Source organism: Poeciliopsis prolifica, unplaced genomic scaffold, assembly GCF_027474105.1.
Source record: "Poeciliopsis prolifica strain line A6 unplaced genomic scaffold, Auburn_PproV2 SCAFFOLD092, whole genome shotgun sequence".
Classification (NCBI taxonomy): Eukaryota; Metazoa; Chordata; class Actinopteri; order Cyprinodontiformes; family Poeciliidae; genus Poeciliopsis; species Poeciliopsis prolifica.
Window position 1 is genome coordinate 218,746 of NW_026562467.1, and position 27,201 is coordinate 245,946.

General features: G+C 37.1%; 2 protein-coding genes and 1 pseudogene across 3 annotated transcripts; 1 reads left to right on the plus strand and 2 right to left on the minus strand.

The window, feature by feature from the left end:
• LOC129353526 (multiple epidermal growth factor-like domains protein 10) overlaps positions 1 to 5,102 on the minus strand; it is a 56,068-nt pseudogene extending 50,966 nt beyond the window's left edge.
• A 4,228-nt stretch (positions 5,103 to 9,330) lies between these two features.
• On the plus strand, positions 9,331 to 13,072 carry LOC129353504 (G patch domain-containing protein 4-like). 2 transcript variants are annotated; one of them, XM_055022854.1, is made up of 8 exons: positions 9,331 to 9,405; positions 9,940 to 10,043; positions 10,125 to 10,198; positions 10,268 to 10,360; positions 10,758 to 10,877; positions 10,956 to 11,068; positions 11,514 to 11,564; positions 11,854 to 13,072. In XM_055022854.1, exons 2-8 carry the CDS (start codon positions 9,965 to 9,967, stop codon positions 12,491 to 12,493), a joined length of 1,170 nt encoding a protein of 389 aa, XP_054878829.1. In that variant the 5' UTR covers positions 9,331 to 9,405; positions 9,940 to 9,964; the 3' UTR covers positions 12,494 to 13,072. The 2 variants fall into 2 exon arrangements, with proteins under 2 accessions (XP_054878829.1, XP_054878828.1); XM_055022853.1 differs by having other exon boundaries at positions 9,346 to 9,405; positions 9,870 to 10,043.
• Positions 13,073 to 13,094: 22 nt separating this feature from the next.
• LOC129353505 (C-type lectin domain family 12 member B-like) lies at positions 13,095 to 16,279 on the minus strand. Its single transcript, XM_055022855.1, has 6 exons — positions 16,221 to 16,279; positions 15,730 to 15,822; positions 15,195 to 15,431; positions 14,588 to 14,736; positions 13,982 to 14,070; positions 13,095 to 13,638 (listed from the first exon to the last, which is right to left on the minus strand). Exons 2-6 carry the CDS (start codon positions 15,773 to 15,775, stop codon positions 13,515 to 13,517), a joined length of 645 nt encoding a protein of 214 aa, XP_054878830.1. The 5' UTR covers positions 15,776 to 15,822; positions 16,221 to 16,279; the 3' UTR covers positions 13,095 to 13,514.
• Positions 16,280 to 27,201: the final 10,922 nt, after the last annotated feature.

Consider the following 27,201-nt stretch of genomic DNA (forward strand, 5'->3'; position numbering starts at 1 on the left):
ATCAACCTGGGCAAAACCCATGTGGGGCCACCATGGAAACCGTGGACAACCACTTGTTACCATATTCTAGCCCAGTTCAGACCCAATTGGGACCCACGTAAATATTCCTGACAGCACCCTAGTGGGCCACAGATGGGCCCACTAGGGTGGGCCCATGTGGGGCCACCATGTGAGTTAACCACATGGGCCCCACTGAAAGCCCAGTCAGCACCCATTGAAATCAACCTGGGCAAACCCATGTGGGGCCACCATGGAAACCGTGGACAAACCCACTTGGTACCCATATTCAAGCCCAGTTCAGACCCAATAGGGACCCACGTAAATATTCTTGACAGCACCCTAGTGGGCCACAGATGGGCCTCATGTGAGTTAACCATGTGGGACCCACTAAAAACCCAGTTAGCACCCATTGAAATCTACTTGGGCAAACCCATGTGGGGCCACCATGGAAACCGTGGACAAACCCTTTTGGGACCCATATTGCCTGCCCACTTATATCCCATATGGGGCCCACCTAGGTGTGCTGGCTGGGAGCTTGGTCGGTTCTGTCTGTGGCAGCAGAAGCTCCTCCATCCTGCAGCGAGTCGGAGCTTCGCAGGGCTGACGTGGCTGGTGCCGTGAATGTGTTTGGGTCACAGAGTTCAGGTAAATCAATCATCTGCTACCTGCGGTCGGCTGCTTCGCCCAAACAGAGACATCAGGCTGTGGTGATGAGCTGTGGGGTCGGAACGTGTCACTGCCGCCTTGGCGCTCTCTCAGTAAACCGTAGAAAAGTCCAGAAGGATCAAATTCGCCTGAAAGCCTCCAGCCCCTGCTCTGCTTTCTGAAATCCCTTTGTGTCTCTGGCCAGATTCATCTGCTACCACCACAGATCCAGTCCCCCGCCTGAAACCGAACGCTGCTCTGGACAAACACACGCTGGTAAACCAGATCTCCAGCTGTCGGACACGACCTGTAACATTTCTGATCTCTGAAACGTTACCGATCTCCGCTAATGAGGATCTCATATGAGAACGCTGAAGGCAAACAAAGACGCTTCTCAGCACAGATCAGCTCAACAACTGGAGAACAATGGCAAACACAGAGGCTTTCAGGAAGAATTCAAAAAGAAAGAGACAATTTCCCAGAGATCTTTAGGTGTTCGCACTACAATGGCGTATTGGAGTCAATCAAGTAGAAAAAAGAGAATATTTAAGCCAAGGAATCTGAGATTTTCTAGGAAAAACAAGAACAATTCTGAGTTTGAAATGTAGATTTTCAAGACAAACAACTCAAAGTTTTAAATTAATCTCAGAATTTTCTAGAAGAAAAAATAATTACTGAGATTTAAAAATTGCACTTTTCTTTATATAGCAAAACTTGAAATTTAGGAGTTTCAAATGTCAAAAATGTTCAGAAAACTTAATCATTTTTTACTTTGGAATATCAGAAATTACAAATAAAAACATTACAAATTTGCAACCATTGAAACTCAGAAATTTCCACAATTTTGTCATTGAAATTTTCTGAGGTTGTCCCTGATTTGCTGGGAACAGGTGAGGTCGGATCCAGAAGCTAACCGTCGATTCAGCAGACGTCGTCACCAAGTGCTGAAGCCTTCTTAATCAAAAAGCTTCTCATTCCAGACACAGAAGTGCAACAAAGCTAAATTTGCTGTATTTATTGTCATTTTTATGGCTCCAGTGTGAAAAAGAAATGATTTTTTTCTTGCCAAAACAGTGCACTTCAATGCTCATGAAGTTAATCATTCTGAAACTCTAAATCTACCCATTAATCCATCAGCCTGTCAACACAAACTACAAACAACTGTTAACAGTGGTTTAGCTTTCACTTGGTGTTAGAACCATCCATTAGCATCAAGTTTTCTAACGTTCTGGACCAAAACATGTCAGAATAATCCCTTAACCAAGTCCAAATGGAGCGGACCAGAGAGAAGTTACATTATTGTCTCCAAGGATGCAGAAACCGCTCGAGTCTTCTTCTGCTTAACTTCTCTGACAGCTCATGACGGTTGCGTCACCGTCACACGGCCGCCACGTTTCACGAGCCCGGCTCGCTCCAGAACCTGGACCCAGTCGGAGCGACTTAATGAAAAGCAAAAAACGGGGCAGAGGAGAGGCGGAGGAAGCGGCGGACCCACTCCCAGCCGCTTCCTCTGCAATTAATTGATGGAGGAGACTTGGCAGAAGAGGACAGCGTGAATGAGTCACACTCGGATCTGGAGAAGCTTTCAAAGCGGCAGAGAAACATAAAAAGGGAAAAGCAGGAAATTACAGAACACAATGAGAAACGTTGAGACAGAGAGAGAGAAGAATATAGAAACATTTACTGTGGAGGTCTGAGGAGACTGAGCGCAGAAATAACATCCCAAATAAAGCAGGTAGATGACAGGATTTACAGCACCAACCTTCAGTTTAAAGAATAAATCATGGTTGTAATTAAAGAGAAACTGAATGGAAGGAAAATAAAATGTAACATTTAAAGAGGCAGTGTTGTGTGAAAGTCACTTTTTTATGTTTTCATCATGTTTAATGTTATTCCTTCATCAAAACCCTAATGATGAAGGAATAACATCATTAGGAAGGAATCAAACATCCATGACCTTAATGGATGTTTGAGAATGAGCAAATCGCCTCGGTGGGCTTAGCCCCGCCTTTGAGGCACAGCTCCTCCTCACAGTTGCAGTTTCCAAGCTTGGAGCTTCCACTCAGCTCCTTCAGACTAGCCAGTAGCAATTAGCAAACACCTGGAGGAGCTGCAGCTCTGCTGAGCTCATCCACTTGTCGGAGCAACGCTGGTTAAAGGGTTAATAGAGGAGCCAGGTTGTGATGACTTCCTGAAGAGTAGGAGTTTCTTTAAAATATATGTACTTAATACTGTCCCTTTTATGAAAACATTCTTGGCATTTTGACTTTATATTGTATTAACAGAGATATAAGTTAATCCACTCAAGTTGCACAACTGTAAACACATAGGAAAGGCAGCACTGCACAGTCTGGACATATGACTTGTGTGATGAAACAAGGTGGTGGCAGCATCATGCAGTGGGAATTGTTTTCCTCAGACTGAAACTGAGCAGTTTTTTAAAGAACAAAGAGAAGAATGAACATAAAAAAAACACTTGCAGCTGTATTTGCAGATTCAGAGGAAGTTATGACTCAGAAGTTTGAAAACAAAAGCACACCACACTTTTCAGATTTTTATCAATAAAAATCATCTATGTCATTTTCCATGGTGGTCTATCAGTGAGAATGACACACGCTGATGTTTGTTAATAAAATTTGAATCAAATGAAGCACTAAGGGAAAAACTTTTACCCAATGAAAACGTTAAGCCTGTCTGTGAGTCATGAGAAAATATATCGGATCGTTTTAATGTTTCAAGATGAGTGATTTTAATCCACAATTCTTCACTTTACTTCTGTCTGCTGAGGGAAAAGAATTATTGCCAAGAAAAGAAACTACAGTGAATTAAAAAAAACATTATCTTAACTTTTGTAAAATTATCCCAAAATATTGTGACAAACATTACCGTCTATGTCTCCCATCCCTGCTTCCTCCATCTTTGATAGGCTTTCAACACATTTTTAATCCAAATTATTTTGGTTTTCTTTTAAATAAATCAAACCAAAAATGTTCCACTTCTGGGCTGAGTCATTTTTTATTGTTGCAGTGTTAAGATTTGCACCTTGAACCTGCCTATAGGGGGCAGCAGAATTCCCTTTGTTTACATCAAGCATCAAATCACAAGTGTAAATTCAGCCGCATCCTAGTCCACCCCAAGCCACCAGGGGGCGTGGCAGAATTACATATTTATTAAAGCTGTCACCATCTTGTGCCAGTTCATGAGATGATCTGTGAAAAGGTCAATCTCCTACAAGTCCTGAGCTCTAATGCCGTCTGAAGCAATTCATCAAAAACAGCCAGTCAGACGCAGGAGGCGGGTCTTAGTGCTGTCAATCAACTTCAGGTAGTCGCTACTAAATTTGCTAATGGCTGAGAAACAACTTACAATCACATGAAAACTGTTTATCCGCCATCATCAGTGGCTCTGCTAACTATCCTTAGCATTCACAACAAGGTATGCTAACTCCAGCATAGCACACTGTGCTAAGACCCGCCTCCTGACTCTGATTGGTTGTTTCTAGTAAGGACTGGGGAAAAAAGCAAAGGAGATAAATTTCTTTCACATGTTATCTGTCCCATAACAATAATGTATCTGTAAATTAAATATATTTCTATTTTCTTAATAAAACATCAAATTCAGAATATTTCAAAACAATTTAAATTCACTTAAGCAGAAAATGGGCCCCAAATCCAGATCTGCTCAGGGCCCCAAAAACTCTTCAGCAGGCCCTGGCTCTGAAACAACTCAGTCTGAACTCAATTAAATCAATTAAATTCACCCAAATACGGTCCAAACATAAAATAATTACATGCAAAACCACTTCAAATATTCAATTTTAACAGTTTCAAAAACAACAGTCAATCCAAACATCCAGAAAGTCCAGCAAGAAGTTAATTAAAAAACGAAAAAGTAAAGCGCAAAGAATCCCGTTGAAACAAAACAAACAGATTTAAACCCATCACTTGGCCAAAAAGCAGCTGCATCACTTTTACCACCGCCGGACTGTTTAATGGGATTAATCTGTTTCTCTGAGTTTAATCTAAGAGCCAAACTTCCTTCAAGCCCATGTTTCAGTTTTAAGGCGCTTCCAGTCCATCAAGATAACAGCTGGACAGGAGAACTCATGGCGACCGTAAATTACAATTATAACTTGTAATTAACTTTAAAGGTTCAGATGAAACAGTGTGAAGGCTTTTTATTTAGGCTTTTCCTGCCGTAGTTGGTTATTTAACTACTGAAATAAAAAGTGCCAGCGCATCACGTTTCTTCAGCTCAGCAAATTCAAACTTTGCTTTTTATTTCCCATCATAAGCAGCCAAAGCTGATCTCATGCTCAACAACAACACATTTCAGCTTCACTTCGCTTTGAAAAACCTCAGTCACTCACCTGAAGTCGGCCAACAGCTGCTGGTCCGGAGGAGCTCAGTTCATAACCGAACCGAGGATCAAACGGTTCGGTTCCGATTCTAAAGAACCTCGGTGTCAAAGGAGCTGCGAGTCCGAGAAAAAACATTAAGAAGTGAAAAGAAACAGAGCCGAGCATCAACCGGGGGAGGAACCAGGGAGGACGAGGAAGAGGAGGAGGAGGAAGAGGAGGGGGAGGAGGAGAAAGAGGAGCAGGAGGATGAAGAGTAGGAGGAAGAGGAGGAAGAGCAGGAGGAGGAAGAGTAGGAGGAGGAGGAGGAAGAGCAGGAGGAGGAAGAGTAGGAGGAGGAGGAGGGAGGAGGAGGAGGAAGAGCAGGAGAAGGAAGAGGGGGAGGAGGAGAAAGACGAGGAGGAGCAGGAGGAAGAGGAAGAGGAGCAGGAGGAAGAGGAAGAGCAGGAGGAGGAGGAGGTATTTTTGCTTTTGGAAAAATATTTTTATATTTTTCACTTTTGAAAAATTCAAAAATGTTCCACCCTTGAAACTCAGAAATTTTTATTTTTTTCTAACAAATTTTGGACTTTTAAACTCATTTTAGTTTGAGAAAAAAAATTACAAAAAAACATGGAATTTTTAAGTTCATAAAGCAAAAAAAAAAAAAACTTGACAATAAACACATTTTCTAAAGAAAAAAAACAAAAACAAAAACAAACAACAACAAACAAGAAAATCTTTGAAGTTATGAAATTGAGAATTATTACCTTTGGAAACTCTGAAATTTCTATTTTTTTTCATTTCCAGCAATTTTTTTACTTTTCAATTTAAGAAATTTAGTTGATTTTTCTAGAAAATCTATTTTTCTAACAAATGTTCAACTTTTCAAACTGAGATATTTTCTTGTTTTCTGTAGGAAATCTCTAGGATTCATTTCAAAATTTCTGATTTTTTTGCATAATTTGCTCCTGTTTTCATTCTTTATGATTTGCTTTGTCCGTCGCAGGTTTGCTGCTCTCCTGCCGGGTCGGATCTTCTGTGAGGTCCTGAGTTTATGTTCTTGTCACATTGCAGTTTAACTGAACTCTGGATTTATGTCTCCATGTTTCCTGCTGCTGTTGGCTTTGAATAAACTTTATTAAACTTCACCTGAAGTCTGTGGCGTCTTTATGGTTCTTTGGTCGTCTCTGCTGACCGGCCCAAACTCAACGGCAAGAAACATCAGCAGCTGAACTATTTTTCACATTTTATGACAGAAATACAAATTATGGGCTGCTGGGATTTTATATGATGGAAATTCAGCAATTTGTGCAGAATTTGAATTAAAAGAACATAAAGTTTCCAACATTTCATTTGACATTTAACAACGGAAATGTTTAACTCAGTGTTTTCATGTTGCCCTGGTTTAAGGTGGACAGAGTCTAGTTGCAGTTTTCTAGATCATCCAAAACATCAGGATCAAATCATAACAGAAAAATACAGAGATGTCCTGAACAGACATGTCTTTGAAGGCATCATCGCTTTCTCTAAAGGCTTTTTTTTATCTCTAAAACCAAAAACTGAGCCTTGTCTTTTTAACTGGAAACTTTATCTAACTGGGATTGATTTTTTTCCCCACTGGACTCCCAGATCAACAGCTCAGTTTAACTGGGACTCCATGCTATGAATCCAATTCAGTGTTATTCAGTGGGGTCCCTGGCACCAGGGGGCGCTGTGGGGGCCTCAGAAAATTAAAGAGAAAACAATAAAAGAAAAGCTCAAATAATTACAAAAAATGTTATCCCTTAAATTGTTTTATCTTAAAAATTTCAGCAAATTTTAGTTTTTTTATTTAATATTTTTCAAAATATAATATAATTTATTTGAACCTTATTTCTGAAGCTCATTTTGTGGCTCAAACCAGCAAGAAATGGAAAAGTTTCTGACAAGAAAAACACCAAATTAACCTTCCATAAAAATAAAAAATACAAGAACTGCTGAAATAAAATAAAACTTTATGCCATAATAATAATAATAATAATAATAATAATAATAATAATAATAATAATGATAATAATAAAGTTTCCTTCCACAAAACTCTCAAATCAGATGGTATGAGGCAACATTTGTGCTAATTAATTGTAATAATTATTGAAACATTATAGAGGTTGATATTTGTTTACATATTTTTTAGCGTTTTGTAGGTTTAGTTTAATCCCCTCTAATGTTAAAATGTTTTTTCTTATCTGCTCTCAGTCTGGAGATTTTTTATTGACTGAGTCAAAACCAACGAATCGTTTGAAGCGTTTATGTTCTTTACCCAGACGGTGCGACAGACGTCACTGACATGGTGGGCCAGCTTCGATAACGCGCACTTCCCTTCGTGCAACCAGTCAGGAGGAAACATCCTCCCAGTATGGACACCAGTTCAGGAGGAAACTGGTCGGTTTCCTGTCAGACACCCAGTACAACCCAACAGGGTTAACTGGTCTCAGAGACGTTCTCCCACAGCTGAGCCATTCTGGGTGTAGCTGTCTTCATTCCTAACGTTCAGATTAGCTCGATTTCCTAATCCTGGAAACATTTCAGCCTGACTGGTTTCTGCTGGTTGAGCAGATAAACACGGTCGACTTTCCAACTCAAAAAAACAAAAAAACAAAAAACATTTAAAGCTGGAGTAACTTTGTTTTTTGGGGGGTTTTTCACATATTTGCTGAAACTGTCATAATGTGAGACAGACAATCTGAAAAAGTCAAGCTCTCTTCATTCTCCCAATACTAACTTGAAACAACCAATCAGAACAAGGAGGCGGGCCTTAACGCTGCTAGTCATCCTCCTCTTTTCCCCTCCTTGCTAAACCCAGTTAGCATAGCAACCGATAATGGCAGGTACATTTGGCTGTAAGTTGTCTAATGACAAACCGCTAATGACAAACTCAGCAGCAGGTATGTGATATTGATTGACAGCGCTAATCCAGCTCATTAGTGCTAACTCATCCTGCTACAGCTAGGCTGTCACGAATGCTAAAATCCAGTCAGGGTATTCCCACCGATGATGCTGCATAAATGGTTTCAATGCAACTGTAATTTGTTTCTTCACTAAAAGCACATTTAGTAGCACATACAAGAGAATGACTGACAGCGCTAAGCCCCTCCTCCTGGCTCTGATTGGTTGTTTTTGGAAGAATTTATTTCTTCAGACGGTAATAACAGCCCAGGGAGGAGATGGGAGAGATTGATTTTTTCATAAATTATATGTATCATAAAATACTGTTTTATACAAATATGTAAAAATATATGCATATATTATTGCAGCTTCAACCCTTATAATCTGTTGTTTTCTTCGATGAGTTTTATCTACAATGAACCATTATATTTATTTTCTTGAGAAATCACAAAATGCTTTTGGTGCATCTCAAATAATCTCACCAGAACAAAGCAGGTGGATGAGCTGGAATGTTTTCAGTAAAACAGTAAAAAACAACTTTTTATGTGTATTTTGACGCTTTATGGCAGTCAATAGTGATCTATTTTCATTGTCAGATGAATCAGCTCCACATCTGTTGTGCTTTTCTTTCTCTCTGTTTGGTGGGAAATGCTGCCACCTGCTGACAATTTGTTGTAAGATCAAAAACTTCTTTCACCTGTCTTCCATCCATCATCCATCCATCATCCATCATCCATCCATCCATCCATCCATCCATTCTCTAACACCCTGGTCCACAGTGGGGTCCTGATGGGTTCTGGTGTCTCGTTAAAGTGAGTTTTTCCAAGTTTCTTCTCAAAAATGTCTGAGTTAATATCTTGCTGTGAAATATTTGAAGTTTGATATTTTTTTTATTTAGCATAGAAATGCACCACAAACCTTTTTTAGTGAACATTTTTGTCTTTATGGCATAATCCGGTAAAATAAACCGAATTAATTTTGTAAATTTACTGTGTAACTTTACAAACGACATCCCATAATATTAATATGAGTTTCATAAATTTAATGTTGGAACAAATTTATTTAGAAAATTGTTTTAATTCTTGTTTTCAGATTGCTAAAATCTGCACATAACTTTATTCTTTTATGTAGCTGCATCCATTCATCAATACTACTTTTTAAAAAATTAAATACATTTTATCATCAGTTACTCAGTACTTGAGTTACCTTTTCTTATATTCAATAATATTCACATATATTCAGATATTTTTGTCATTAAATATTTTGAACGGCCAGTTTTTACCGTTAATTGACTATAATTTTTGGCACATTTGGACAAATCTCTCTTCCTTCTCCATTTGGGATCGTTTATCGTGAATTCCAGTAGGGGGCGGTAAAGCTTCCCGGCGATTGAAGAAGAAGAAATGTACTTCCGGTTTCATTCGGGATACACGTGGGTCTTTCCGGGCCACCGGGTGAGGAAACTTCAACAAAAATAGACGAGAAGAAGAGAAAAGGTTCAACTTTTCTTCTGCTTTTCAACACGAACCGGTTTCATTGTCGAGTTTTAAAGCAGAGAAATGATTTAATGCAGTTTATTACGGACATGTTTGGATGACGTCAGTCATTCATATTTTAGGCTGAAGCTCTGAGTTCATCCCTGAAACTCAGTTCACCGGATCTAAAGTTACATCTAATGATTCGTGTGAAGATTCATTAATAACTGAATGACAACCTGAACAACGATTTTAGAAATATGACTAGTAGAAATGACTCGATCTGCATGTTTACATGGTCTTTTCTTAATTTTAGCTGAATCTCCAGACTGAATAGTAAAATTGTTTCTGAATCAAATCGCTTGATGCTGAAATATTTGTCTGTGTGCAAAAGTTTGAAAACTTACCTAGAAAACGGTTGGATTTTCCTGTGTCGATGTCAATATTGGTGCCAGAAATGTTCTGATTGCTGTTTGTTTCTGCAGGATCTAACTGACCAGACTAAATCAGGTGCAGTTTCAGCTGTGAATGTGTTTAATTGGTTGGTTTCTCCAGCTGACCGTCCCGATTCCTCGCTCAGATGGCCAAAGCTGAGCAGGACAAAAGCCGAGGGTTGAAGTTTGCAGAGCAGCTTCTCCTGAGTCACGGCTGGGAGCGCGGTGAGAGCCACGTCCAAACCATCAAAACCCATCAAAAACCAGTCTGCAGTCTGGTCCTTACTGGGTCTGCTCTCTCTCCAGGGAAGGGACTCGGCCGAGCGGAGAACGGCATATCAGAGGCCATCAAGGTCAAGGTCAAATGTGACAAAGGAGGGGTGAGTCGCCCGGCAAACTGATTAAACATCTGCAGGAATCAGAGCCAGGAGCTTCGTTTGTTCCTTCAGATCGGCCACAGAGAAGGAGAGCAGTTCAGCTTCCACTGGTGGGATCACGTCTTCAATAAAGCCTCGTCCAGTCTGCAGGTGGAGGCCGGCCAGGTGGGTCAAAGGTCACACATCGAGTCACGACAAGTTCCCCCGGTGTCCTCGAAGGAGCGCCGTAGATTTCTGAGATTATTCATGTTTTATCCCCATCAGCTGCTGAAGTGTGGATGAAAACCTCAACTCAGTATAATTAAACATTTTTTTACAACGATAAAGCAATAAAGCTGAAAACTTCCACCAAAAATCACAAACATTTTCTAAATGTAAGTTTGAAAAATCATAAATTTGCTTTAAAAAAAGTTAAATATTTTCATCTTATGAAACTGAAATGTCAATGTTTTTTTTTTTTTGAAAATTTTATTAAGGATTTTATTTTTCCTAGATGAGTCGTCCTATGAGTCGTCATATTTTGCTTCCAACTCGAGCCTGAAAACGTTTCTGTTTCCTTAAGGATGGAATCAAATTAAAAAAGACGCCTGAGGAAGGTGAGGAAGAGGAGGGAGCGATCTCCAACAAAAAACCTCGAAAATCCCTGCAGAACAAATCCAAACTGTACGGCCGCTTTGTGAAGGTAAAGGTTCTGTCTTTGGGGCGGCGCATCGGGGTCGTAGGTCAACGTTAGAGGGAAAAACGTCTCGGTCTGTTGCAGTCGGCCACGCTGCTGTCCGGTCAGGAGGAGCCGGAGCCGAAGGCCCCGAGTTCAGACAGCAGCAGCTCAGATGAGGAAGAGGAGCAGAAACTGGATCTGTCCAGCACCACCAGGTAAAGTTTTTATCAGCACTGAGTGCCAGTTTGTTTCCAGTTCATGTGGAAACTTAATGAATTACTTTTTTCTTCAGAATTTGACACCCAACTCTGAACAATAACAACAATAAAGAAGCTTTTTCCCAAAACGCTGTTTTCATCTTTCCCTTCATTCTGACTGGTTTCCAGTTCCTGCTGCTGAATCAGCAACATTTCAACCAGTCTGAGTAGAACAGTTTAAAATCCAGACATAAAAAAAGAAACGAAAATCTGAAACAGGAAAAACCCATCATGGGTTTGTTTCAAGTTTAAAGGGAAAACATTCATTGAATTTGTTCTCTGGAACTGGGCTGTAAAACCATAAAACCCAGAAATGCATTTTTATTTATGGGTTTTAGTTTTGATTCTAATTATTCATATTTCAAGTTTTCAGATTGAAATCTAACTTTTTTCTTTTCTTCAGACTTTCAGACGCTGATCTGATGAAGGTTTGTGGAGGACGAACGGCTCACAAGTGAGTTGAAAATGTAAACAAAATGGATCAAAGCCTGAAGAATACGGCGGCGTTTTAGACAGAAAAAGTGAATTTTCATCAAAAAACTCAGAAATGTTTACATTTCTCAAATTTCTCAAAAAATAAAAACTTGGAAATTTCTGAATATTTAGAAAATTTTCAGACTTTCCGGTTTTTTCTAGAAAATTTCAGAGATTAATTTGGAAATGTGTGTTTTTTGTTCTCCTTGTAAATGTAACACGCCGCCATAAACGTTTCTTTATGAATCCTGTGGTTGTTCTGCTATTAGGGGCGCGCGGCACGGTCTGTCCATGAGCGCCAAGCTGGCCAGACTGGAGCAGCAGGAAGCAGAGTTCCTGACCAAATATGGAAAAAAGAACCAAACAGGAAGTTCTCCAGTTGTTCGTGACACAGTGACTCATCCGGAGGAGACGAGCCACAGGAAGAAGAAGAAGAAGAAGAAGAAGAAGAAGAAATGCACAGAGAGCTGTGCTGAACTGAACCGTGATGAAAGTCCTGAAGCAGGTTTTCAACCAGAGAAGAAGAAAAAGAGGAGGAAAGATAAAACGGAGGGAGAAAAAGAGACAGAAGAAGAAGAACTGATTGTTGGAGGAAACATTGAGGATCAGAAAGAAGATGGAGGAAATCCATCTGCAGAGGAAACTGAGCCGCTTCCCTCCAACTGCAACAGGAAGAAGAAGAAGAAATCTGCTCCGCATGATGCTGACCCTGCAGAAACTGGGCGGAGTCCTGGACAATCCAGCCAATCAGATCGCAGATCAAAGCAGGAAGCAGAGGTTACCATGGCACCAGAGAAGCAGAAAAGGAAAAAAAGCAGAAAGGACAAATTGGTGATGGAGAAACTAGCCGACGAAGAGGAGCTTCCTTCAAAGAAGAAGAAGAAGAAGAGCGATGGTGGATCAAAGTGAGGCGCTGAAACTACAGTCCGGTTCTGATACCTGAACCCGACCCAATCTAACAGCTGCTAGGTTGGGTCGGGTTCAGGTATCAAAACCTTCAGAACCCGTTTTCCTGTTTTTATCTCTGCTGGTAGAAAGTGAAGCTGCTTTTCTGTGCAGGACGATTAATTTTTAACGAACCGTCAGAATGAAATCTGGAGTAAATGTCAATGAAAACAGAATTATTCTGATGGAAACGTCGAGAAAAATGTATGAATTTATGAAATAATAAAAACTTTCTCATGTAATTATCTCACAAAGCATCAATAATTTATAAAACCTAATTTATTTTACCAACATTTCCAGCCAACAATTATTAATAAGATTGATTATAAGATATGATCAACTGGATTCATGAAAACAGTTTTGTTGTTTATTCAGGTTGAGCTGCAGTTTCTGCACAACTGGAATAAAAAATGATCTACAATCTCCATTAATCTGTTCTGGTCTGCAAGCAGCATTTAAATCTGAAGCAAACAGCTGAAGCACCGAGTTCCTTTAAACTCCAGACAAATCGTTACTTTTCTATTGTTTGATTGTGTCTTTGACTCCATTTTTATGTTTTTATGATTAAACCACTTTGAACTGCTTCCATGCTCTGTTTAGTGATTCAGGTTATTTTTATCTTTAATGAATAAAAATATTCAAATGTTTTTGGTTTTTATTGAACTCAAAAAAGAAATCCTCCAGGTTTCACAAACACAGTAATCTGAGACTTAAAGTAGATGAATTATCGGAAAGCAGTAAAACTATTTGCATCAGTTCAAGGCAACGTTAAACTGTTATATTCTGGCCTGGAAGCTGCAAATATTTCCTTAAGGTTATGAAATAAAGACAATTTGAGTAAGAATTGTGTCTTAAAATCAGATAGTTTCACTGGAGTCAAAGTTTTTCTTCTTTTTGTTTCTGTCTGGTAAAATAACCAGGTTTACTTCCATCAACATCTGCAAGCAAACATTTGTGAATTACAAGCTGTTTGAGTCGGTGCTGCTTATTTGGGCCACACCATGACGTTCCCCTCACACATGAATTTGTTTCTGCTAGAATATCCTGCTGCGTTCCAGTTCTGGATCAGATTCCCCTCAAACGTCATCAGTCCCCGTTCTGTCCAGTAGCTGCAAACACACACACACACACACACACACACACACCCACACACACACACACACACACACACACACACACACACACACCCACACACACACAACACTGCTCAATTTACTGAAAAACACACACACGAAACTCACAGATAAAATAAAACACGTTGAAACCGTCGGAGTCTCACATGAAACATTTTTGGTGTATATTTTGTTTTGTATTTCCCTACAAAAATGAGGAACTGGTGAAAGACAATATGTGATTTGTGATCGTTTTAGAAAAACACTAAATATTAAATTGTTCTCAGCTTTTTCTAACAATTAAAAAGCAAACAAACACCAAAAGTGAAGCATTTCTTACCCAAAAGGGTTTGAAGCTGACCAGTAGAACTGGCAGGACAACTGGTACCAGCAGCCGCTGTAAGACTTCAGATGATTCTTGAGGAATTCCTGAAAGTTCATAAAGATTCAGATAATTAAAAGTTATTTCACTTTTTTTCCTCACGTTAAAGTCCTGAAGCTGCAGTCAGAAACTTTTATTAAAATATTTTTCCATGTTTGCTGAAACTGCAACTAAGTTGTGACATTTTGTTATGAGTTTTCCCAGCACCAACCAACCAATCAGAGCCACGAGGCGGGTCTTAGCGCTGTCAATCACTCTTGTGTACCCTTCTTCCTGGTAGCAGAGAATGCTCTGAATGCTAAAGGTAGCTGGCATAGCCACCAATGACAGCATAAAAACTGTTTTCCTGTAAAGGTAAGTTGTTTCTCTAATATTAGCACATTTAGCAGCACATTCATGAAAGTGATTGACAGCACTAAGACCTGCCAGCTGTTTCTGATTGGTTGGTTGTTCTTTTCTTAAGAGCAGCTCAAGTAGGAGGTGGAGGAGATTAAACTGTCACATCAGGCCTGTTTTAATAAATATGTAAAGATCTTTTTTTTTAATAAAATTTACATGCTGCACCTTTTCCTGCAGATTATCAACAAGAACCAGATCAGCTGCTTTACTGCGGCAGAACTCCCGGGCTTTGCTCCAGGTCTCACAGTAAGCCTCATAAAACAGGTAGCACTTTCCCTGGAACTGGATCCAGTTGGTCTGGCAGGGCTGGCACTCTGCAGTTATGGAGAAAAACAAACAAATCTGCTTTAAAAAAGGAGCAAATTTCAATCTACAATCTACAAATTTTGAGATGAATCTCAGAAATTTGCTGGAAAAATGGTGGCAATTTCTGTTATTGAAAAATTGACAATTTGCTGGAAAGAAACTCCAAAATTTTAAGATGAATTTCAGAAATTTTCTAGAAAAAACTTGGAAATTTCTGAGTTTGAAGATCAAAAATGTTATAGAAAAAAATCTGAAATTTTGAGTTTAATCCCTGGAACATTAAAGAGAAAACATTAAAATTTCTCAGTTTCAAAAGTAATTTTTTTAACTCTTCTAACTCAGAAGTTTTTTTTTTTCTATTTTGGGCCACAATGTGAGGTTCTAAATGTTTAACTTATAGGAACAGTTTCTGTTACTTGTGATAATGAAGTAATATTAGATAGAAACATCTATAATAGATATTAACTTTTATCTGGACAGAAATCTTTTACTGGAAAGTTTTCTGAAGCCAAGATGGCTTCCCTCAGTCTGCTGAGCTGCTGCACTTCTTCCTCCAGCAGGATTTTCTCCAGGCTCAGCTGATTCGTCTGGTTCTCCAAGTTTCCTCTTTCCTCTGTTAGTTCTTCTGTTCGGTTCTCCAGGCTTCTCACCTTCCCCACCTGTTGCCTGAGCTCTTCCTGCTGTTTCCCCAGCTCAACACCCACTGCGCAAGAAAGACAGTCAGTCAGTCTGTTGCAGGTTCATCCACTCTAACTAAAAAACTTTCATTTTCATGTCATTAATGTTCTGTTTCGAAATGAGCAAAATAGGAGAAAAACAGAAAAAAAAACTAAAAATGTAAATTTTCTTTTCAAGAAGATAGATGAACAGATTGAAATAAATGGTTGGATGTAACAGGCAGGATGGATTTACTTTAACTAGACCCAATCCATGACTGAGGTCATCAGATTCAACAATTAATCTGGAATAATCTGAGTTAAGTGAAGAAAACTGAAACGTACTCCAGCTGATGATGCCGATGCTGGTCAGCAGGAGGAGGCAGAGCATCAGCAGCCACAGCAGGAACCAACCAGAGGATTTGGCTCCTTCACTGTCTGCAGAGAGAGAAACTGTCAGCGTCACGGGAAATATTTTGTCTGTAAAAAATGAAACTATCGACATTATTTATGCACATTTCATGATGTGAAAATACTTGATTTATCAACTTTTATTCTCTTTTATCAGAAATTTTAATATTTACAGGAAAAAAACCCTAATGATAGCAAAATATTTGCAAAAATAGCATCTATGAGTTTTTAAATTTCCAACCAATGTCCTAAAAACAACCAAAGTCAGACGTTTTAGCTAGAGATAACAGTAAATGTAATAATGTCCAAAATATTTAAAATAATAAAATGAAACAGGTATGTATAAGTATTAATTAATCTGCCTGTAAAATATTTGACTGATTTACTGGTCAGGATATAAAGATTGTCAGGATTTTATGACTCACATGAAGCATTAGTGGCAGGTTCTGGAGGAGGTCCAACAGCGTCTCGCTTCTCCTCTGAATGAAAGAAAGAAAAGAAAAGCAGAGAATTTCACATTTTTGAACAACTGTAACAGTAAACTTGTTTAAATAAAATAAATACCTCTGACTGTCTTCATAAAATAGATGTAATAAACATGGAAGCATCTGGTAGCGTTAGCATAGAGCAAAAACCTGCAAATGTTTTGTTAGGAACCTGAGAGATGAATGTTTATGATCAGATTTCCCTCTGAAATGTGTTGAGCTTTCCAGTGTTTGCAAATGTTCTAATAAGATACTTTGTGTTAGCATGATTTTATTTACGAATGTTTAAAAAGGAATTGTTTCCATACCACAGATATTTATGAATAATAATTATCACTTTACAGCATTGCTGTCATTCAGGGTTTGGTTTGTTGCTGATTTTTATAGAGAAAAGTTAAAGAAGTGATCAGTTGAAAATGAATGAAATACCAAAGTCACCATAGTTTTGTGTTTTCATGAAAAAAACTTGTTTTTTATTCTGCATTTTGGTCATTTCTGACCTTAAAGTCATTTACCTCCAGGTGTTTTCATTTCTGTAGCTGTAATTATTTGTTTCTAAAGTTCTGATCTGGTGATAAACTGGATTGTTTCAAAATGTGAACCTTCACTTCCTGTGTGTGAAAAAGGGGAAATGAGGAAATGTTTTCTTCCTCACTGTTGTTGCTTTATGCTGAAAATAACTTCCTGTCTCACATTTGTTTTTAAGAAACAGCAAAATTAAAGGTGAAAATATCAACTTCTGGAAATCTCAATAAGACTGTTAAATCTACAGAATATTTTTTTAGTGTTTTAAAGCTATCTGCATAATCAACAAATGAAATTATTTAACTGGTAGAAAAAATATTTAAATGACTGTTTTTATATTTAAGTTATTTAACCGTTTGTTTTCTCATATTGTAGTGATTTCTTTAAGACTGTTTAGAATTTTGTAGGTTTTCAGCTTCATTAAAATTTGTGTTTTTGCAAAACTGCAATGGAGGCATGAGTCAGTTTTAACTGCAAGAAGTTACTACTGGAGGAAATGATGAAGAAACGACAGGAAGTGGTTGGAGGATGATGTGCTAATTGTTTCTTTAATGTCTCTTCGTCTGAACAAACTTATTTATGAGAGATTTTAATCACATTTTCTTTTGTAATGGAAACACGGAAACTGAGAAATAGTTTTTTTTAGCATTAGCAGAATATTAATAAAGTTAATCTGTCTGTAAATATAATACTTTCATATTATTTTTATTTTGTTTCATTGTTTTTCTCTGATTTAACAGAATTGATGAATTGAAGGTGTTTCTATCCTTTAACTCAATGTTAACATATTCCAGGTAATTTGGAAATCATAGCAAGTAAAGAAACCATAAAGCAAACAAATTCAGGTTCTTTAAAAAATAAATATTTCCAATTTTCTGCCTGCAATGAATTTAATTTTAAGGAGCTTCTTACCTTTTGGGGTTTCTGGTAATTTTCATAAATCGGACCATAAAAATTGTCCACAACTCTCTCTGGAAGTTGAGGGAAGAAAAACTTTCAGAAACAAAAAAACTTAAGGAACAAAATCCATTGAAAGAAAAATTTTATACACAATTTAATATTTTAAATATTTAGAAAGAAGAAACGAATGCAAAAATGAAAAAAGCTGAATATTCTAGGAGCTTTACAAATAAAACATCTACAAACTGAACTAATCAAAAAAGTAATCAATTATCAATAATGTAACATTTCTCATCTTTAACTAAAGCAGGTCATGAACTGTTTGAACCAGGAGTTTCTTACCTTTGCCGAGTTTTTTCACATTGGTATAAATATCAGCTGAAGACATTTCCACAGACATGATTAAAACAAACAACAGACTCTGGATGAGTTAAAGCTGCAGCAGAAATTTGTGTTTATTGTTTGTGACCAGAACTTCCTGTTCCTCTGTGTGCAAAGACCCAACTTCTGAAATGTCATCATGATAAACAGAAGAAACTTTATGTTGTTGTTTGGAGTTTCAGGGAAAACGGACATTATTATTATCAAAAAAATGAACCATGAAAAATCACAATGGTAACACGTAAAGCACAAACCAGGCAATGTTTATTATGAACTTTATTTCTGCTTTCAGCAAATATGAAGATAAAACGAGCAAAGCACAAGTCAAAACATGAAGCCATTTTTGATCAGGTTGAGTTGAACAGATTGTCTCTGATTTGGTTTTATAACCAGAAAATAAACTTTTATTAAACATATTCAATAACTAATTGATGTCTTAAGCAGAAAACGTTAAAGTATTGATCCAGTTTGTCTGAAACTCTATTTATAATCAATTACCTGGAAGATGGAAAACAAAAGCTTTAAAAATGAATAAAAGACAGAAAACAAAACAAAAGGCAGAACTTTCTAAATGAAATAATACAATATTATACAACAATATATTTTAATACGTATAGAAAAGAAAATGTGATTTGTGTTTGATTATTTCAGATTATTATTAACATCAGAATATATGATTCTAGAAATACTTTTTAAAATATTGAAACATTAATCAAGATGAAAACTAACTCATACTTGAGGCAAAGTATTTCTGTAATTCCAATGAAGTTATATTTCTGCAGGCGTCATGAAGCTTCTGCTGAGTTTCAGTCTAACAGCTGAAGGCGTTTCCAAACAGAGATGATGGAGTGAATAACGTCTCTGAGGATTTCCACCATGTTATCACCGTGGCATGCGGACCCGAAAACCAAACCACTCCGGTCATCCAGAACCTGACCGGCAGAAAGCAGAAGCTGTTATCATTTATTTTAACTGGTTCCGTCAAAACTCCTATTAAATCTGAACTCAGACGTTGAATAAAGACAGAAGCTTTTTTTTCATTGAATCAGATTAAACATTTCCTGTTTCAGATCAGGCAGAAGCACCAACATTATTCATTATTTCTTTGATTAGACTGACATCAGGACCTCAAAGCTGCAGAATCTGACTATTATTTTAAATAATTTATGTTTTCTATGTATTTGTTAAAACTGTGCCAGTATGAGCCTGATAATCATAGAAAAGATCAACATCTTCAGCCTCCGCTCTGCGCTGCTCTTTCTGTCTGACGAAATGCGCCTCACCTGATCAAAACCAGCCAATCAGGAGGAACGTCTTAGCGCTGTCAATCAATCTCATGCACCTGCTGCTAAAAGTCCTAACTTAGGAAAACTGTTTAGCTGCCGTCATTGATGGCCATGCTAGCTAGCCTTAGCATTCACAACGGATGCTAGCTGCAGTGTCTTTTACACTGACCCTAATACACCATGTACATAATCCAGACTGTAATCTGGTTTAAAGAACAAAACCTTATAATTATAAAACAGTCGCTATATTTTTTTATGTTTTAGAAAGATTTCTCACCCAAGACTTTCATTACGCCCATCGATCCAGAGCCAGTTGTTGTTGGTTTGGCTCAACGAGCAGAAATTCATCTCCTGGTTCCTGGCAGGACTCTGGAAAATAAAACGTCCCAGAAGTTTGAATTTTCTGTGCCGGCCTGAAAAGCTGAGGCCGCAGCCCTGAAAGGTCACCTGAACTTTGCCATCATCTACGATCACCAGGTCCGCGGACGTGTTTTCACAGTACAGTCGGGTTCCTTTCACCGAATTCTGGGCTGAGCTTTGGCCGTCAAACTTCTCCAGGAAACTCGCCCAACCCTTCTGGCACGGCAGACAATCTGCAGGCAAAGAGAAACACGGGAAAACAAATGTGTTTTACCAACAAACTCAAGAGTTTCAGGATGACTACCAAGAAGAAAAAAAATAATAATAATATTTTATTCGATAAACTGATAATAATATAAACAGAATTCATTAATTGATTTGTGGTGACTAGTTACTAAGTTTCTGTCGTGACTCAAACTGCCTTCACATCGGTCAGTAACAGTTAGCTTAGCACACACCAACATGTTTTGGCTAGAAAACTTTTTGAAATACTTTATTATCACCTACAAACTCCTTAATCAATTATGATTTTATTAAACAAATGCACCTGAAGCTATTATATAGTAATAACAGTTTTTTATTTGCCACAACTGTATGTTCCAGCAGTTATAATGCTGTTAACGTCTTATTTAGGCATATTACTGATTTTAATCCAGACAGATTCATCTAGATAGGGTCAAATTAATCAATAATCAGCTAATAAATTCTGATTAGAAAATGCTGAAAGCTGTTATGAGAAATCCAAGTTCTTAAAAGCTCATGAATGTTTTCTTGTGTGTCTCTTACAGAATATGAACAATTATTCTGTTCACATATTTAATACTGATGCAAACTTTTTCTCTGAATTTTACGTACGCATCTCATTAAAATACAATATTTTAATTTATTAAAATAATTCAGGTGAAAAATATATTTAGAATCATTTACCGGTTATTTAGGTTATTTCAAACCTAGATATAGATTCTAAATTAATGGATATGTTATTTATTTTAGCTAAATTACCATTATGGTGGAAAACTCACTTTTGTCTGGGCAGAACTGGTTCACTGGGAAGTTGTCGTACGTGAGGATGACCTGCAGCGCCCTCTTCAGGTCGTCCCGCTCCCCGATCAGCTGCCCTGTCACGTACTCCAGAAGACTCTTTTTAATATTCAGACGCTTGTTCTCTTTCTTCAGGTCGTCCATCTTTCCCTTATGGCTCATCATGTCGATGCTGACTTTAACAAAAGGACACAACATGAGACACCAGGGCCGGCCTCAAGGAATCAGGGGCCCCGGGCAGAATTGGACTCAGGGCCCCCTCCACTTGCAGAAGTTGTCGCCTCCGCCAGCAGCAGAGTAGCCAAAAAAAGAGAAGCTCTGCATATTTAACTCAAGAAAAAATAAAAATTTGCCATCAAAAAAATAAAAGACAAATCTACTCAAATACTGAGTAACTGATCAAATGATCAATCATTTAACATTTAAGAATCACATCATTAAACTGACTAAAATATAAAGTTAAATGGAATGTTTGGTGTAAAAAGGACAAAAATAACAATAATTTATATAAGTAACAAAAAATAAAATCAGGCAAAATAATTTTTTTCAGAATTTCCTTCAATAAAAACTTCTGAAACTTTAACAGAAACTGCAGCTGAATGTTTGTGTGTCTGATGGACTTTTGGTTGAAACATCTTTGTTTTATACTTCATATTGAAATTACTCTAGTGAAAATAAAATGTACATTGTAGTAAAAATAATGATTAAAATACATGTTTTCCAAAAAGTTACTGAAGTAAATGCAGTAAGTTACTACTGAACTTTGACCTCCACAAACTCATTTCATACAGATTCAGTGCCTTAGTTTGTCTGACTGAGCTTAAAGTGAACCAAGAATGATTCATTTATATTTGCAGAGGATTTACGCACAAAAAAGATTAAAATCATAGCATCAGATTGTAACCATGGTAACGCAACAATCAATCAATGAAGATCCATTTTCTTCACTTTTACAAAGTAAAATTACCAACATATGAGAGAGTAATGCTAAAAAATAAATAATAAATTATACAAATAAAATTATGTAATAACCTACAATATTCTGGTGAGATTATAGTTTTATTCTATTAATACTTTGATGATACTTTTTTATGCTATTTTTTCTTTCCAATAAAATGATCCTACATTAAAAAAAAACAGTTAGTTTGATAAAGACTGATTCGTTCATCTAACTGTGAATGAAGTCAGAAATCATAGATATTTCATGGAGTCTCACAAAGTGTTGAATTGGTTTGAAAACGTGTGATTGAGATCCAGGTTGAAGAGAAGCAGACTCACGCCAGGCGATGACGGCGACGCTCGCCAGAAGCAGGACGACCAGGATCCCCACAGACAGCAGCAGGAGGGAGCAGCTCGCGTTTCCTTTCTTCCCTGATCATGAGGACAAAATCATCCTGAAGTTGCTGTAAATCTTAGCTTTCATTTTAACGTTAATTTGTTTTTGGTTCCACTTAAACTCATTTTTTCTCTAAAATCTCAGTTCATGGCTGAAGAAGAGTTTTACGCTAAATAATTTGTTCGTCTTTCTTCAGTGGAGTCCAGATGAAAGGTTGTCTAGGAGTCTTACCGTCAACCAGCTCCTGGGCGTTTTCATAAATCGCCTCAGTGCTCTTGTTTGCATCCATGGCTGGAAAAATGACAGCAGGAATAAAAACAGAGAAAAAGAGAAACTGCTGATTTAAAGAAGATGAAAAGATCCTGCAGAAACTCAGTGAAGATCTTCTGCAGCCTGAACTCACAGCTGCTCTGTTTGCTGCCTGAATAGCTTGAATTTGTTTATTAAAATATATCTGATGATTTGCATGAACCCCAAATAAATCAGTTAAATGGAAAGACATAAATATCTTCTGTTCATGTGTTTAGGTAGAAGACTAGACTATATTAGTTCATTCACTTTCATGTCCTGATGTTCTTCAGCTTTATCTGCATTTTCTGTGCTCATGAGGTGAAAAGGTCAATATGGCCAAAATAATCATCTCACCCAGCACCAAACCTTTTAATCAAACATTTTTTTAAATTGATGTGTTTTCTTTAAGTGAATTTATTTTTGAAATGTCGAATTGTAAAAATATGGCTAGTGGAAACGCAGCTGGTGTTTTTTTTTTTTTTTTTTGCAACTGTATTATAAAATTAATTTTAATGTTTGGCTTTTGACAATAGTACAAATTCTTTTATGTTTATCCTGCTTATTTGCATAATGACGAACATAAATAAACATGTTTGTTCGCAGGAAAACGTTTCCTCTTCCACTTAAACCCAAACAGACAACTTTCTGTTTGGAAACCAGGAACCAGAAAAACAGAAACTAAATCCAGAGTTGTTCACAGAGCATTTACATGGACTGGAAAACAAATTCAGCACCTGAGTTTATCAAAGGGATCATTTCCATCTGCAGACATTATAATTCAGTTTAATGCACAAACAACAGGTTCTTGTTTTTCTTCAGTATTTCAGTGAGAAATTAAAGTTTCACACTCATTGTTGTCTTAAATCTTCATTTATTCATTGAATACTACATAAAAATATTTACTGACACTGTTATTATGAATAAGCTGTCATTTAAATCCCTACAATTGTGGAATAAAATAGAAATAGTAGTTAAGAGCAGCAGAATCTGACTAACTACTGAAACACAAACGTGTGAACGATGATAGGTAACAGGAACGTTGCTTGGAGGATCCCAGGCTGCTGATGGTTTTGCTCAAGCTTGCAGGAGTTTCCTGGTTTCTGCTCTAGACACACGATTCTGTCTCTGCATACAAACCAGCAGAATGAAGCTGATCTGTCCTTCAAATGAGAAACATCATTAAAAATTAAAATAAAATCTCATGACATGATTTATAAACCAAGTAACCAAACCAACAAGACAACATTACTTTTATTATTGCTAAAATTAATATTTTCCTAGTTTTACTGATTTGATCAACTTTTATTTTTCAAGATATGCAGAAATGAGGTTTTAGATTATTCTCATCTTATATAATATTGTAATTAAAATATGTAATTAAAATATCTAATATTTTAATTACATATTTTAAAATACATAATATTTTAATTACAATATTTAAAAAAAAACAGCTGCGACTGCATTCCTCACCCTCACACTGAAAATGCAGTTTGATGTTGGACATAAAGCTCAGTCAGACTCCATCCTGGCTGGGCCGCTCCAAAGATCAAACATTTCTTCCAGTCAGGTGTGTTTTGTTAAAAACTGTAAAACCTAAATATACCTGGAGTTTTAAGTGGTTTTCACACCTGGTAGTCGGGTACACTTGGTTTTATTGAGGACCAATATTGTAACTTTGGCAAATTTTCAGCTGCTGCTGTTTCCCTCCTCGCCTGTGGTGGCGCTACACCACAGTTATCGCCACCACAGAACCTCCGAAGAAATACTGAACACACTTTCCTTCTTCACAAAATGAAAACAAAAACAGAGTAGCGTCAGATTTGAGCTGTAGAGGATTTCTCTGTAGTCTTTGGTAAAAGACAACAAGCCGTTTCTCCAGGCGTCCCAGACTCACGCCATTGCTTTGGGTCTATTTACCCAGAATGCACCACACTTTTGGAGCGATCTCCAGTCCGCTTGGCGTTCACATATTGATTCGAACACGTGACAGTTCACTTTGACTGGAGTTTTATTAAAATGGAGTTGGGTTTAAACAGACTAAACCGGGATGGTGTGAATCCAAACTTAGTGTGTAAATATGGAAACTGATGAGTTGTGACTCATATCTCCAGTAGATGGCGCCTTTGCCCCACACATCCATTCCTTCTCTCTGTACCCACTTATTTTTTTTTTGCTTAGTTATCCAAAGGCTGAGCACAAAACACATAAATATATAATATTACAACAATAACTTATTTCTCACATAAACCACATAGAAAATTACATTTATAAAATGTTGCATTTTTATCAACTAGTTCATGAAAATATGAAGAAACCAAAACAATTAAATAGAACAAGGTAATTACCTTAAATGTAATTAAATGATCTGCATTTGATGCCAGAGAAACCGTAGAGTCTTTAAGTTAAAGTAAATCTCCTCCAACCTGTTGATGCAACATGTCATCGTTCACTGCCGTTGTAGTACCTGCTTCAGCCACCAGAGGGCCACATACCGCTTCCTATCAATGTGCCTTCTTTACCACTTTGACACTAAAATTATGTATTTTGCTCCATTTAGATTAAAGAATGGAGTTACAACTTAAAAATGAGTTAATTTGTCAAACATAATTTATTTCCTTTTGTTCAACTTGACGATTTATAAACTTAATATATTTACTTGGATAAACTTAACTTGAACACTTGTGACTTAATTTTTTTAATATAAAAGTTGGATCACACTTTTTCAGTGTTACATTATGTGATGAGAATCTTCATAAAATATTGCACTAAAAATGGGAAATTATTTTGAGAGTCCAGAGTAAAGAGAGAGCCAATAATGCTCTTCTGTTGTCGATGTGTCAGCAGGAAATAGTTTTACTCTTCAGTTGATTAAACAGTTTAGACAATAGGATTAGTGGCGTAAAAACAGAAATAATATAATGCATAATGAAGCCACTCAGGTCTGTACAGACTCTTCTCATTATGATGAAGAATATTATTTATTTACTGATTTATTTACACTTTTTATCCAGTGGAACTGAGGAAAACCAGACCTGTGACTGAAATACTTGGACATGATTTTGTAACAGATGGCAGTAATTCAGGAAGCCAAACATCAACAAAATGCTTAGTGATTTCTGTGACATGCATCAACGAACATCAAACTCTGCATGAAACTCTGCATGAAACTCTGCATGAAACTCTGCATGAAACTGCATGAAACTCTGCATGAAACGCTGCATCCTGAGTCACATGCAAATTTCTGCTGCACTTTTGTCTCTTATCTCAAAAGAACCTTTCTGGACATTTTGTCTGTGAATAACATGAAAGATCATCTGAAACTGAAATATTCTGATGATGGTGTGGAAAATAAAATCAGGTTTCATGAGGGCTGAACTCAACTTTTATTTGAAACCCATAAAAAAGCAAAACCACGTTACATAGCAGTGACCTGGGTCATTTTATCTGATCACATCTGGTTTGGCTTCCTGAGTCTGAGTTGTTCGGATCAGAACTTCATAATGTTCAATACCAAAAAGATATGTTTGTTTATCTTTAATAATACCATTAAATGATAATAGAACCTTATGTTTACATTATAACTTAATTATTTCTTAGCAGATATGCAGACTTGCTTGGTACATTAGGATCCAATACTTCAAGTTATAATTCAGAAACGGTTCTGTTCTATTTCATGTTCAGTTCATTTGTTTTTGTTCCTGAGTAAAAATAATAAATTATTTGAGCAGGTTAGTTGGATTAAAAGCTAAAAATAAACATGGTGAATATTAATATCTTTAATTTAATAATAATTCTGGCTGCATCAGGATATAATTTCCCTCATATTCACTGTTTTCCTCAGGAATTTAATGAAACAATATAGAAATTATTCATCAGTGTCTCTTTATCCAGTTTTTATCTAATACCTTTTTCTTAAATTGTGTTTGTGACATTTTCACTAAATTTCTCCTCATTTTAAGAACTTTTTTCCTCATTGGTTCTTCATCATTAAATTATTTCTCAGGAGTTTGTTTCTGTCTCCAGATCAGAAAACTTTTCTGTAAATTTTTAAACTTCAGATCAGAATCAACAGAAGAAAAAGACAAAAAGCTTGAAAGATGTCACATGATCTGGTTGATACTTTCTTTGAAAAAATGTTCCTGTTTTTATTTCTAAGTACAGCAACAAACAGTTTGTCCATTGGTTACTTTTCATCCAGTCTCTTGACATTTTAGTTCAGTTTAATAAAACATTTCATTATCCTGGAATCTGCGAGTGAGAAAGAGGAAATAAAGAAACGTCTGGCAGCGATGTCTGTTATCAAACCTGCATCTATCAACCTGGGAGGTTTTGTCACGACATTCTTTGCATTGCTCTTGGGGAAAGTTTGATGAAAGGACGACCTTTCAGTGTTATCTCTCATCCAGGGCGGTGATGGCTGCAGGCTGCGCCGGGGCTGAAGTGCATATCAGTACCAGATGTCAGGATGAAAATCAGGATGGAAGGAAAAAGCTGATCAGATCTGAGAACAGAAACTGTCTCCAAACAAACACTGAGGAACATCAACGGGGTTTAGCCCAGAAAACCTGCTGAGCCCGGTGGACGGGGCCCCACAGCGTCCACTGGGGTTTGGTTTAAAAGATGATCATTAGACAGGAAATGTAAAATATTACTGGCTAATTATGTTACTGGAAAACACTGCAGACACTTAAACCCTCAACTAGAGTCTTAAAAACATCACATAAAAATACAATTAAATTATTACAAGAATCAATTATTTGCACTTTTGTTAAATCCAGATTAGTTCATCAGTTAGTGGATC

Bases quoted from the DNA above. Each gene is read 5' to 3' on its own strand.
- LOC129353504 (XM_055022854.1), top strand. From the start codon at position 9,965: ATGGCCAAAGCTGAGCAGGACAAAAGCCGAGGGTTGAAGTTTGCAGAG. The intron at 10,044-10,124 runs GTGAGAGCCACG...CTCTCTCTCCAG, and splicing joins GAGTCACGGCTGGGAGCGCG to GGAAGGGACTCGGCCGAGCG. The intron at 10,878-10,955 runs GTAAAGGTTCTG...GGTCTGTTGCAG, and splicing joins TGTACGGCCGCTTTGTGAAG to TCGGCCACGCTGCTGTCCGG.
- LOC129353505 (XM_055022855.1), bottom strand. From the start codon at position 15,775: ATGCTCTGCCTCCTCCTGCTGACCAGCATCGGCATCATCAGCTGGA. The intron at 14,071-14,587 runs GTGCAGCATGTA...ATGAACTTTCAG, and splicing joins TTGATAATCTGCAGGAAAAG to GAATTCCTCAAGAATCATCT. The intron at 13,639-13,981 runs GTAAGAAATGCT...GTGTGTTTGCAG, and splicing joins TCAGCTTCAAACCCTTTTGG to CTACTGGACAGAACGGGGAC.